General features: G+C 39.1%; 1 protein-coding gene across 4 annotated transcripts in view; it reads right to left on the bottom strand.

Annotated features, from left to right (window-relative positions):
* LRBA (LPS responsive beige-like anchor protein) overlaps window positions 1–14,536 on the bottom strand; it is a 760,465-nt gene that overhangs the window by 55,552 nt on the left and 690,377 nt on the right. For all 4 annotated transcript variants that reach the window (XM_020994027.2, XM_020994028.2, XM_078148462.1 and 1 more), the window contains one exon: window positions 1,503–1,592. In XM_020994027.2, coding sequence (XP_020849686.1) covers window positions 1,503–1,592 — 90 coding nt within the window. The remainder of the gene's footprint in view (window positions 1–1,502; window positions 1,593–14,536) is intronic.

Here is a 14,536-nt window from a genome sequence, read left to right as displayed (position 1 = left end):
ACTATAAACTGGGAAGGAAATAGCCTTTTAATTGGTATCCCTACCTCCAGACCTTCCCCTATCCATCCATTCTCCAATGCCCACTGCTATTCCTGAAGCCTAGATTTGACCATACCACTCCCATGTTCAAGAAGTTCCAATGGTATCCTCTGGTTTCTAGGTAAAATATAAACTCCACTATTATTCGAAGCCCTTTATAATCTGGCTCCAATTTACCTCCCCAGGTTTATGATACAGCCCTCTCTGTTTTAGCAGATAAGACTATTTGCTGTCCCTTCATAACAAGCGATAATCCAGTCCCCATCCATCCCCATACCTCTGCACAAGCAGTCCTTGCATGGAACATACTTCTTCCTCAACCTTGCCTCTTAGCATCCCTGACTTCCTCCAAAGCCCAGCTCAGTGGCTGGCTACAGGGAGCCTATCCCAATCTCGCATCTCTTTTGATCTTCATGCCATTGCCAGGAACTTGTCATAATTAATTATTATGTATCTACTTTGTACTTTTTTGTGCATATGTGCTTTCCTCCAACACACTATAAACTTTTGAGAACAAGCACTTTTTTGTTTTAGCATCTCTTCCTTAAAGTGCCTGGCACACAGTATGAACTTAATAAATGAAATATTGGCAGGTGATGAGGAAGAGATATATGAGTTACTGAAGTGGAGATGGGTCACATTATTTCATTCTGTCTCTTAACCTTTTGAGGACTCATCCATAAAATGAATGTAGTTTCTTTTGGTACCAAATCATGTTACTATGGTCACCATTACTGACCTATGTGGTATAGGATAACGTGCCCTTCTCCATAATATTCCTAATCTGGAGTTTCATTATATTCTTGACTAGGAACAGCTGAGTGGGACAGGAATTATGCGAGATGGAAGAACTTTCTCCAGAGTTGAGTGTCAGAAGGATATGGAAAAATAAATGAAGAAAAGTGTAGTGAATTTTTTATCCAATTCCTTTGAGACTCACAATATTTTTTAATTATGTTTCATGGCAACCTGAGAGTTTTTATGGCAATACCAATAGTGTCACATAGTAAAATGCATTTACAAATTCTTCCACTAAAAAAAGGTGAGAGAATGTGAAAAACAACCATATTAGCAAATAAAAGTAGAAAAGAGAAAAACAAGAAACTGTCACTTCTTCATTTGGTAATTTAAAGCACTTGGACCAAAACTAAGAGGTAGTAATTATGGCCTTATCAGTTCTGCACATACAGAACAGTAAAACAAAATAAATTTATTAAACAGTATTACACCAATAGAAAATGAACTTTTATCAAGTTGAATCTTTGCAATAACTGTTTGTGGATGAGCAAATTAACAACTCTATACTCAGCAGAAAAGACAGACAAGAGAGTCAAATCACCAAGTTTCTTGTATCCTGGATCAAATATGACAGACCATTCCAAGCACAGCGCAATTTTACTTTAAGAACTTAAGCCCGGATCAAGACAGCACAAGTCCAGAGGAATAAGTGAAGTGCTACTTACCACCTGCATGGCAGAACTTCTGGGAGGATGTGGCTCTATAAGCAGCTGGGAAGGGGTTTGTCCAAAACTTCGGATTTGAGCTTCGACAGCCTGAAAAAGGCACAAACAAGTTTGCATGTTACGAGGTGCTAATTACAGGCAATACAACCATAACTGTCACCTGAAAATGTCAGTTCACACTCTGGCTTGTTTCACACTGAAAACTGACCTCCTGCATTCACCGAAGGCTAAGTGCCTGGCTCTGGGATTGAGGATGAGGTCATCTTTTAGCATCGCTATTGCACGAGAATGCAAAGACTCCTCATCTTGCTCAGAGACATTAAACAGAAACTAGCAATTACAATCAAAAATATTCTCTCAGCTTCATTCAACTCTGTTTTCTTGACTGACCTTTCTTGCACTATGTCTGACAACCAAAAGCTATTATTTTGTTGCTAAAGATAAAACACTGATTCTATATACCATTTGTTTTGTTTTGTTTTGGCTAGGCAGTGGGGTTAAGTGACTTGCCTAGGGTCACACAGCTAGTAAGTGTCAAGTGTTTGAGGCCAGATTTGAACTCAGGTCCTCCTGACTCCAGAGCTGGTGCTCTATTCACTGTGCCACCTAGCTGCCCCCTATATACCATTTGAAACCTGAAAAATGGGAGAAAACATCAGTAAAGATAATGTGATCTCATATTATCTTCACACACAGGAAATCATTATATCTTTGATAGATATTGTGGGATTTCCCACACTGTGTTCAACAACTTTTTGTTTATTTTTCTAGCTGATTCTTCTTTAAGGTTTATTTTTATTGATCTTTTGTTTCGACATCATCTTCATTTCCAAATTTATTCTTCCCCTCCCACACACAGAGTAGTCATCACTTCTAATAGAGAATAAATGGAAAAGAGGGGGAAAAGCAGTTTGGCAAAGCTGAACACATCAACTGTGCCTGATGTTACATGTAGAATTCCACATACAGAGATCCTCACTGCAGCATGGAAAAGAAGGAGGTGCATGTTATCAACTCTTTTTTCCTGGGCCAATCTTGATTTGTCACTATAATTACACAGTATTCAGGTACGTTTTTGTGGTTGTCATTCTTTCCCTTCACACTGTTGTAGTCAAGGTGTATATTCTTTTCTTGGATTTGTTTACCTCACTTTGTATCAGTTCACACAAGTCTTCCAGGGCTTCTCTGAATTCTGTATATGCATAATTTCTTATGGCACAGTGACATTCCATTACATCTAAGTATCCCAATCAATAGGCATCTCTTTGCTAACACAAAAGTGCTGTTATGAATATTCTGACATATATAGGACCTTTCTTTTTGTCTTTGACCTCCTTGGAGGCATATGGCTAACATGAGGATTCTGGATCAAAGGGTATGGATATTTTAGTCATTTTAAAAAAGAAATATATTCTAAATTGTTTTCTGGAATGGTTGGACTAGTTGACAGTGAAGTTAACAGTGCATTACTATGCCTATCTTTCTGGTACCCCTCTAACAATTCTAATTATTTTGATTTGTATTTCTCTCATTATAGTAATTCAGGGGAAATCTTTCATATAGTTCTTATTAGTTTGCAATTTTCTTGAGAATTGTTTACATCCTTTGACCAGTTTTTCTACTGGGCAATTGCTCTTAATTTTTATGCATTTGTGTTAATTCCTGTACAACTTGGATGTCAGACTCTTAATAGCTATTTCACATAAAGATTTCTTCCCATCTTCAGTTTCTTTTCTCATTCTGACAGCATTATAATTGAAATAACTAATTTTATCTTTTGTGATTACTGCTGTCCTTTATTTGGTTAATAATTTTCCCCTTAATCATAGCTATAAAAGGTACTTCTTACTATGTAACCTTTTATATTCTACTCACATAACTGTCTTGAGTTTCTCATCACATGTGGTGTAAAATATTGGTCTAAACCTAATTTCTGCCAATCTGCTTTCCCGTTTTGCCAGCAGTTCCTGTCCAATAGAGAATTCTTTCCTAAGCAGTTTATATTCTTGTCTTATGTTCTCTGTACTGCCACTGCTTCTTAAGGAAAGTCTTTCTGGCCATATGTCCTACCTTTATACTTGCAGACTCCCTAGCATTTTATCTGACCTACTGACTGACTCTGGACAATGACCTTGGGGACCTTGACATCTGCCCCTTTGCTGAACCTTTAGGATTTCTGGGCCTTTCCATCTGGCCTACAGCTAAACTTTCTTTTATATGTTGTCTCCTCCAATTAAAGTATGAGTTCCTTCAGAGCAGGATCTATCTTGCTTTTGTTATTTGTAATCTCCAGCACTGGACACAGTGCAACACTTAACTAAACGCTTTTTTCGTTCACTTACTCAGCACCTCTCTCTGTGACTTTGCACTGCCTGGGATCCAGACCTAGAATATACCTTATTCTTAAAATTTTCCTGGTCCACCCAGATGCTGGTGCCTTTATCTGGGAGGTACTTTGACATTGTTGTATATATGGCTACTCTCCCAACTTGCAGGTTGTATCCCCCAAGGGCAGTTTCTGTCTTAGTTTATAGAAGCAAACCTGTGGGCCTCCACTCTTAACTACATAACTCATGAGCCCTCGTCAGTGTGCTTCCTCTTCACCATCAGTCAGTAGACACAACTGTCTTTCATCAAGGGTAATTACCATGATTGCATAGTAAGAACAGTAATTACAAAATATTCCCACCACAATTCTGAGGCGAACTCTTCCACAAATTAACACAGTGTCTGTGGGAATAACTGGGGTCAAATTCAAAAGCAAAATGGCAGTAAGATAATGTGGAGAATACTTGCATGGCAAAGGCAATTTACAAGTCCTGGTACTTCAGTGCCTAGAAGTAATTTCTCCTTTTATGGAGTCCTTATGAAACTCTCCTTGGTTATGATGTTAGCTGGGCAGGTTACTCAGCAAACTTTCCAGGGTCTGCCCCTCTCTATATCACTCCCTTCTATACTACTAAATGTCACATTCCTTGAGGCTGATTTCATCCCTGAGTGACTGTCTCTCTGTATCCTTGTCTATCTGCAGTGTGTCTCTCTCTACCCCCTATTGGATGTAATGTCTCTCATTGGTCTGGAATTGCCACATGGTTTGGAAGAAAAGGGAAAAATATCCTCTGTCCCCACCAGGGGTTCCTCCACAAGCAGCTCCTGGCTTACAATGTCTTCAACTTTAAAACTCTGAAATTAATTCAGAACTAAACTATTTACAATCCTCAGAGATATGGTTAATTTGTTTCCCAAACCAATAGGTTGTTCCCTTCTTGACTCAAAGACTCATAAAGGACGCATACACTATACCTCTCCAGTCTACTTAATACCTCATTAACATCTTTAAATACCTTCTGGGACTACATCAACTGAAGTAGTGCTGGTTAGTGGTAAGTCCCTCTTTTACACATTCATGTTGTCTCCCTAAATTGACTATGCTGTGAAGGCAAAAGGCATAAGAGCCCCACCCTATTTTAAAAATAAATAAAACTACATAAATGGCTGGACCCAAAGAGTAGTGATTAACTGTTTGATTTAAACTTGGAAGGGAGTCTCTAGTGAAGTGTTCCAAGAATCTGAGCTTTTATCTGTACAATTTAACATTTTTATCATTTACTTTGATAAAGGCATAGATGGCACGCTTATTAAAAAGCTGGGAAGGACAGATAACATCTTGGATGACAAAGTCAGGAATAAAGAAATCTCAACAAGTTAGAATGATGGACCAAACCAAAGAAGATGAAATTTAATAAGAATAAATGTAAAGAACTGTATTTAGGTCTAAAAATATCAACTTCCCAAAAGTAAGATCAGAGAGGCATGGCTAGATAACAAGATATCTGAAACAGATCTGGGGGTTTGAATGTATGTTGATAAAAAATGTTATGGGTGATCCCTATTCAGATGCTCTACTGAGATGCAGAGATGCGACTTAATTTTAATTCAACAAACATTTGTTAAATGCCTACTAGATATAAGACATTGCACAATGTGTTGGCTGTATCTTGGGTTTTCTTCTCTTCTCCCGGTCTATTATCTTGCCTAGTGTTCTGAACAGCTCTCATGGGTTCAATTATCATCTCCCTATAGATGACTTCCAGCTCTATCTAACCTCTCTCCTTTGTTCTAGTCTTGAATCACCACCTGCCCCTTTGACACCTCAAACCGGATGAATTGCAGACACCTTAAACTCAACATGTTCAAAACTGAACTCATTAACTTTCCCCTCAAATCCTCTCTTCTTCAAAATTTCCCTATCATTATTGTCCATGGTAACACCATCCTCAGACATCCAGGCTAGAAACCTTGGTGTCATCCCCAACATATCTCTTTAACACTCACCCTACATATCCAACCTGTTTTCTTTTTTTTTAATATAAATTTATTTATTTTTAGTTTTCAACATTCACTCCCACAAGTTTTTGAATTCCAAAATTTCACCCCATCTCCTCCCTCCCCCCAACCCAAGATGGCATGCATTCTGAATAACCCTTCCCCTAGTCTGTCCTCTCTTCTCTCTCTCTCCCCTTCTCTTATCCCCTTCCCCTTCTATTTTCCTGTAGGGCAGGACAGACTTCTGTACCCCATTTCCTGTATTTCTTATTTCCCAGTAGCGTGTGAAAATATTTTTTTAAACATATGTTTTTAAAACTTTAGATTTCAAATTTTTTCTTCCTCCCTCCCCACCTGCCCTCATTGAAAAGGCAAGCAACTCAATATAGGTTGTACATGTGCAGTTATGCAAAACATGTCCATAGTAGACATGTTGTGAAAAACTAACTCTATTTCCCTTAATCTTACCCTGCCCTCCCATTGATTCTATTCTTTCTTTTGACCCTGTCCCTCCTCAGAAGTATTTACTTCTGATTACTGCCTTTCCCAATCTGCCCTCCTCTCTATCATCCCCCTGCTCTCTTCCCCTTCTCCCCTATTTTCCTGTAGGGTAAGACAGATTTCCATACCCCCTGAATGTGTATGTTATTCCCTCCTTAAGCAAATCCTATGAATAAGAGTCACTCATTCCCTCTCACCTTCCCCAATTTCCCCTCCACTGTAAGAGACTTTTCTTTTCTGTTTTTTTTTGTGAGATAATTTACCCCATTCTACCTCTCCCTTTCTTCTTCTCTGAGTATAATCCTCTCTCATCCCTTAATTTTATTCTCCAGATATGACCCCTTAATCTTCAACTCACCCTGTGCCCTCTATCTATCTATCTACATATAAATACATTTTTCCTCAACTACCCTAATACTGAAAGGTCTCATGAGTTAAATATCATCTTTCCATGCAGGAATGTAAAAACATCAATCTTAATAAGTCTCTTATGATTTCTCTTTCCTGTTTACCTCTTCATGTTCCACTTGGAGTCCTGTATTTGAAAGTCAAATTTTCTATTCAGCTCTGGTCTTTTCATCAAGAATGCTTGAAAGTCCTCTATTTCACTGAATGACCATTTTTTCCCCTGAAGGATTATATCTCTGGGTAGGTGATTCTTGGTTGTAATCCTATCTCCTTTGCCCTCATTATATTCCATGCCCTCCTTTAATGTAGAAGCTGCTAAATCTATGATGTGTTTCCACAGTACTTGAACTGTTTCCTTCTGGCAGCTTGTAATATTTTCTCCTTGACCTGGGAACTCTGGAATTTGGCTATAATATTCCTAGGAGTTTTCCTTTGGGGATCTCTTTCAGGAGGAGATCTGTGGATTCTTTCAATTTCTATTTTGCCCTCTGGTTCTACTATATCAGGGCAGTTTTCCTTGATAATTTCTTGAAAGATGATGTCTAGGCTCTTTTTTTGATCATGGCTTTCAGATAGTCCAATAATTTTTAAATTCTCTCTCCTGGATCTATTTTCCAGGTCAGTTGTTTTTCCAATGAGATATTTCACATTGTTTTCTAATTTTTCATTCTTTTGGATTTGTTCTACAGTGTCTTGATTTCTCATAAAGTCACTAGCTTCCAATTGCTCTATTCTAATTTTTAAGGAAGTATTTTCTTCAGTAATCTTTTGGACTTCCTTTTCCATTTGGCCAATTTTTCTTTTTAGGGCATTTTCTCCTCATTGGCTTTTTGGACCTCTTTTGCCATTTGGGTTAGGCTATTTTTTAAGGTGTTATTTTCTTCAGTATTTTTTTGGGTCTCCTTTAGCAAGCTGTTGACTTGTTTTTCATGATTTTCTTGCATCACTCTCATTTCTCTTCCCAGTTTTTCCTCTACTTCCCTTACTTGCTTCTCAAAATCCCTTTTGAGCTCTTCCAAGGCCTGGGACTGATTCATATTTTTCTTGGAGGCTTTGGATGTAGGAGCTTTGACTTTGTTGTCTTCTTCTGGTTGTATATTTTGATCTTCTTCTTCACCAAAGTAAGATTCTATGGTCTGACTCTTTTTGTGCTTCTTGCTCATGATCCCAGCCAATTACTTGAGTTTTAAACTCTTTGTTAAGGTAAGAGTCTGCTTCCAATGTGGAGAGTGTACTGTCCCAAGCTTCAGGGGTTTGTATAGCTGTTTTCAGAGATACTTGTAGGGACCTGTAAGTTTTCAGTTCTTCCAAGGTGGTATGATAAGGGGCGAGGTGTTTACTCCTTTCCTGGCATGTGACCACAAGTATTCCTTTCTGTCCTGTAACTGTGAGGAAGGGTTCCTCTCCATAGCCACTCCAAGCTCCACCACGCCAGCGCCAGCGCTCCTCCTCACCCCAGCACCACCGCCCAGAACTGTGACCCAGATCCAAATGCGGGCAAAGCAAGAGATTCCTGCCTCAGCACTGGCAAAGAGATCCCTGCAATCCCTCTCTGATCAGCCACTGGATTCCCCCTTAGCCTGTGGGCCGGAAGCTCAAGAAGCAGCTGCCCCACGAGGGCCTCGCTCTTGGGGAATGGAGCTGAAACCCCACCTTCCTGTCTCAGCACCACAGAAACAACTTTTCCCACTGACCTAAGTTGTCTTTGGCATTCGTGGATTGAGGAGTCTGGAAACCTCCACAGCTGCCAGTGAGGCCTGCTGCAGGTTCCCTGCAGCCTGCACGCCCACGCGGTGCTGAGCTGTGCTCCCTGCCCAGCGCGATACATCTTTCTAATCAATCATCCAGGTTGTCTTAGGCGGGAAAATTGTTTCACTCTGTCTTTTTGTGGGTTCTGCTGCTTCAGAATTTGTTTAGAGCCATTTTTTATGAGTATTTGGAGGGGTTTGGAGGAGAGCTCAAGCAAGTCACTGCTTTCACTCCGCCATCTTGGCTCCGCCCCCCTCCAACCTGTTTTCAAGACTTGTGGTGTCTACTTTCACAACATCTCTTGTATAGATCTTCCCTTCTCAGCACACATACAGCTACCACTCAAGTACAGATTCTGATGACCTCAAGCCTGAACTACCGCAATAGCCTTCTGCATGATTTCCTTGACTGAAAGTCTGTCTTTATTCCAACTGCTAAAGTGCTTTTTCCTAAAGTACAGTTACAATCCTTCCTGCTCAATAAACTCCTCTTACCTTCTTGTTGTTCCTCACACATGACCTTTTATCTCCTGACTCCATGTGTTTCCAAGGCTGTTTCTCATGTCTGGAATGTTCTCCTCACCTCTGTCTCTGGTTTCCTTTAAGAGTCAATACAAATCTCCCTTCTGCAGGAGGCCTTTCCCAGTTTCTCTCAATATTACTGCCTTCCTTCTGAAATCATCTTCCATCTCTTCTTATATATTTTATATATACATAGCAATTTGCATTTTGTCTCCCCCACTGGAATGCAAGCTTCTTGAGAGCTTGGCTTCACCTATCTTTGTATCCTTAGTGCTTAGCACACTTCCTGGAACACAGCAAATTTTTTTTTTTACACAAGAGAATGATAATAGAGCCAGTATTTTTGGGAGTTTAGTATACAGAATGGATTTAAGTGCAGAGAAATTGAAGAAAAGATCACTTGAGGAACTATTATAATTGTTCAGGTGTGAAATAAGCGTCCAAGGTGATTGCTTAAATATGAGATTACATAATACACACAAATGTATATATCTATACACACATGCATGTGTGTATATATGCACAGATAATACACATATACCACTTTCCAAATCTTAAAAAAGCTATATAAATGCTATTATTAGTATTGTCGTTGTTATTAGTAAATATCTGCTGACTATTGACTGACAGAAGTGAAGTAGTCCCTGCCCTTGAAGGTTTGATGTGAAGATACAATAAATACACAGACAATTAAATTCAAAGCATATACAAAATAAATTTAAAAGGGACAGAACAAAAATAATTAGGATTAACAAGGATTTTGTAGGGAAGGTAGCCTATGAACTGCACTTTGAAGGAAGTTAACCATTCTAAGAGGCAGAGGTGAGGAATGAGTGCATTCCAGACACAGGGAGTCCAGCTGTGCACTGGCATGGAGGAGAGAAAGGAAATGCCATCCTTTGGGGACAGGGAACAGGCTAGCTGAATTAGAAGAAGGCTTGTGTAGCTACTCTGAGTCCTGCAGATGGTAATAAGGGACTGAACTAGGACAAAGACAGTGAGTGGAAAGAAGGGGACAGATATGACAGATGTTAGATAGACAGAATCAATCATTCCTGACTGACCACTTGTCAAGTACGTAGTAAAGGAGATTCTTGTTCAGTTGGGATTTGAAAATTGGGGTCTCTGAGATCCTTTCCAGTTGTGCAGTTATATGATATTAACACTACAAACCGCACAAGGAAATTGTGGCAAAAAAGTAAGAAGATTCTGCCACCAAGCAAATATTTACTGAGCATCTAACCTAGGGGAAACTACCTATTAGCAAGGCGGAGAAATTAAAAACTTTTGAGCAAGGACATGACTATGATAAAGGCAGAGGTTCTGAAGGATCAATCAACATACACAGAAATAAGCTAACCTCCTAGGGTAATACTAAACATAAAGTATAAAGTGACATTCTTCTTGCCCTCAAGGAATTTAGAATCTAACTGCAGAAAAAGGCCATACACAGTACAAATGTTTATCTTAATAGATAAATGTCAAATTCATGGTAAGGAAAACATCAATTCTGTCAAGTCAAATCAAAAAGGATGTATTCTATTCAGTGCTCACTATGTGACAGGCACTGTGGTAAGGGGCCAGGATTCAAATACAAGCAGAAAGACAGTCTGCCCTGTCAGAACTTTACATTCTAATGGGGGAAAACAACACATACAAGGGAGATGAAAATGAGAGTGGGGAAGGTGAAGGTATCAAGCTCTGGAGCATGGTAGGGAATGTTCAGTGTGTCAGTAGTACATCCTGTGGGTCAGGGTGAGGGGAAAGGGAGTAAGACGAATTAGAATATGGTTCACTTGGGCCTGCTCTTTAAAATGGAAGTTGTGGGAGGAATCGAATAGTCAGAGGGAAAGGCAGAAAGTAGAGGGTACTTTTTTTTTTTTTTGCTTTTTGGTGAGGCAATTGGGGTTAAGTGACTTGCCCAGGGTCACACAGCTATTAAGTGTCAGAAGCCAAAGTTGAACTCAGGTCCTTCTGACTCCAACGCTGGAGCTCTATCCACTGCGCCACCTAGCTGCCCCTGAGGGTACTTCTAATGTGAGAAGTGGTGCAGGAGTGGAAAGAGCTTCTAGGGCAAAGAATATGTTATGGCATGGTAGAGAAAGTTTTGTAGAGAGAAGTCAGCAATACAGCCTCGAATGAATCCTGAAAGTAATTCAGAGGACTTAATGTGAACTGGTGGACGTTATGCTATAGTTGGTAGGGAGCACTTCATGGATGAGATGTGACCTGATTAATGCTCTGAAACATGGATAAAATTTAGTCAGATGCACAAACAATGTGACTGGAGCTTTCTTTCTCTGTCAGCCTCCTAGATTTACTACCTAGCAGCAGTCTATCTTTACTATTTTTCTTCTCTCCCAACAAAAACGTTGGGCTTTGGGCCTGGTGGAGTGGTCTCCATTTGCTATAACCTTATGGATACCTACCTATAAGCAATTAAACTTTTTTTTTTGCACAAGAGAATGATGATAAAGCCAGTGTTTTATGAATTTCAGTATATAAGATGGATTTGAGTGGAGAGAAATTGGAGAAAGGGAGATCACTTGGGGAACTATTATAATTGGCCACCTGGTAGCAGTGAAACCAAAAAATAAAGAGATAAGTACAAAGGGAGAGTTAACAACACATGGAGACTAACTAGATATAGAGGAAAACAGAGAGGGGGAAAGTCAACACTAATTAGTCTTTGGGCCTGAATGACTAAGAGGATGATGATACATTGATCAAGATAGGTAAGTATCGCACGAGAGCTAGTTTTAGGGGGGAAGATGATGAGTTTAGTTTTAAATATGGTAAGTTTGAGATGATGTTAGGATATCCAAGCAGAAATCTCTATTAGGCGGTTAGAGAGACAGGACTAGAGCTGAGAAGAGAGATCAGGGTCTAAAAAAATACAGAAATTATCTCCATAGAGTAGTATAGTGGACAGAGCATCAGGTGGGCCTGGAGTCAGGAAGTACTGAGTTCAAATCCAGACTCAGATATTTACTAGCTGTGTGATCTTGGGCAAATCAGTTAACTTGTTTGCCTCAGTATCCTCTTCTGTAAAATGAGGATAATAATAGCACCTGGAACATAGCAGGTGCTATATAAATGTTAGTTATCCTTAAAAGCATATAAGTTTCCAAAGAGACAGCATAAAGTTAGGAGAACGTACAAACCTAAGGCTAAATGATGGATATAGGAGGAAGAAGACCCAGAGAAGAAAACAGAGAAGTTAAAGAAATAGGGAAGAATACTGAGGAGGCCAAGGGAAGCATTTTCAAGCATGTGTCAGATGCTGCAGAGGCCAATGAGAATGAAGACGGGGCACCTGAGACCTTGTGGAGTAGAGTTTCAATAGAGAAGTGAAAACAGAAATCAGACTGAAAAGTCTTAATAAGTGAATTTGTGAAGAAGAAATCAAGGCAGCAAGTATAGAACATTAATTTGAGAAGTTAGAAGTTAATGAAAGAAGATATGGAATGGTATACATTGGCAGCAGGATGAAGCAAAGGTTTGGTTTTTTTACATTTTGGGGTGTGTGTGTGTGTGTGTGTGTGTGCGCGCGCGCGCACACACACACACACACACACACACCAGGACAAGGTATTGGCACAATATAGAGAATTCAGTAGAATTAACAGACTAGAAAATTTAGTGAAACAATTTCTTCTTGGAAGGTGACAGAATACTGGTGGAAGAGTTAGTGTAGCAGAGGTCACATTTTACCTTTAGGCAAAAATGGAAGGATGAGAAAAGCAGCCAGATGAGAAATTTTTAGATGGCAAATAGTGGAATTCTTCTCTCTTTTCAATAAATTAAGAAGTATTGTTTATCTGAGTTTGAATAGAATAGCTAGGAATAAACAGGAAGTGGGCAGCAGAATTTGGGATCTTAAGAGAATGTGAAAATTTGAAACAGCTGCTGTGGGAAGTGGACCAAACAGTCAACAAGAGATAAACAAAAGTATTGCCAAGTAACAGTGAGAGCCCAGTTGTAGCTGTATAGGAGGAATACATAACGGGCCATATCTGCACGGTTTTATGACTTCTCCTGCAAAGCTAATCAACCCAGAAGCAAAAGTAGAGAAAACAATGCCTTGCACATAGGTAGGTATTAATAAATGTTTGTTGTGTTGAACTAGAAGTTAGATAGATTTGTGTAAGAAAGTCTAGCATACTTGTGAGAGAAGCAGTTAAGTGGATGAACTGGGGATCTAGCTTGGGCAGAAAATCAATCATACTCCCATAAAGGGAGTAGTGGAATGCAAAAAGCAGGAATAGTCTAATTAATGACTGGTAGTCTACTGAAGATAAAATTTAGGCAATATGTGGGTTCTGGTCAGAGAGAAAAGATAAGGTTTAAGATCTCAAAAGTGAATCACAAACGATAGCAAGGTAGGTCAAAGGTGTGACATGTGTTTAGGGCATTTTGAGTTTCTCTGGGGCAAACCGAAATCAAAATTGAAGTACATAATATTTATACAATTAACAATGCAAGCAACCATCATTAGAAAAAGAGCCAGTCATTTTGAAAATCTCTTGATTCATTTAAGATGGCAAATTAGTCCTTCATAACCTTTAGTCTCTGAATGGAATGCTTCATGCTCTCTCCATTTATATTTCTCAGGCAATTATTAATAAATGAATCATATTAATAAATGAATCCTCATTGGTTGTTACATTTATCAGAGTTTTTAAGTCTTCCAAATTTCTTTTCCTTTAAAATACTTCAGACATTTATATAAATTGTTTTCCTTCACTTTGCATCAGTTAAGATAAATCTTCCTAGAATTCTCTGAATCCTTCATCCACTAAGTTGTAAGCTCCTTGAGGGCTTTTTGCTTCTTTTTGTATCCTAAAAACTTAGCACAGTGCCTGCCACATAGCTGGAGCTTAATAAAATGGTTGATTAAAATTGGAACACTAATACATTGCTGGTGGAGTTGTGAAATGATCCAACCAATTTGAAGGACAATTTGGAACTATGTCCAAAGGGCTACAAAAATGTGCATACCCTTTGATCCAGCAATAGCACTTCTAGGGCTATATCCCAAAGAGATCAAACCAATGGGAAAAGGACCCACATGTACAAAAATATTCATAGCAGCTCTTTTTGCAGTGGCAAAGAATTGGAAATTGAGAGGATGCCCCTGAATTGGGGAATGGCTGAGCAAGTTGTGGTATATGAATGTAATGGAATACTATTGTGCTATAAGAAATGATATGAACCGGCTGACTTCAGAAAAACCTGGAAAGACTTGTATGGTCTGATGCTGAGTGAAGTGAGCAGAACCAAGAGGACTTTGTACACAATAACAGCCACATTATGTAATGACTAAGATTGTTAAACTGAACCCTTCTCAGCATTACAAGGATCTAAGACATCTCCAGAGGCCTTGGGATAGAAAATGCTGTCCACATCCAAAGAAATAACTATGGAAGTGAATCGCCATCACTTATTTTTACCTTCTGTTGAGTTTTGTTTCATCTTTCTGATGGTTCCTCCTGTTGGTTTTAATTTTTACTTACAACTACACTAATG

This window comes from Phascolarctos cinereus, unplaced genomic scaffold (genome assembly GCF_003287225.1).
Source record: "Phascolarctos cinereus isolate Bilbo 61053 unplaced genomic scaffold, phaCin_HiC Scaffold_9;HRSCAF=440, whole genome shotgun sequence".
In the NCBI taxonomy this organism is placed as follows: domain Eukaryota; kingdom Metazoa; phylum Chordata; class Mammalia; order Diprotodontia; family Phascolarctidae; genus Phascolarctos; species Phascolarctos cinereus.
This window is presented reverse-complemented; position numbering and strand designations above follow the sequence as displayed.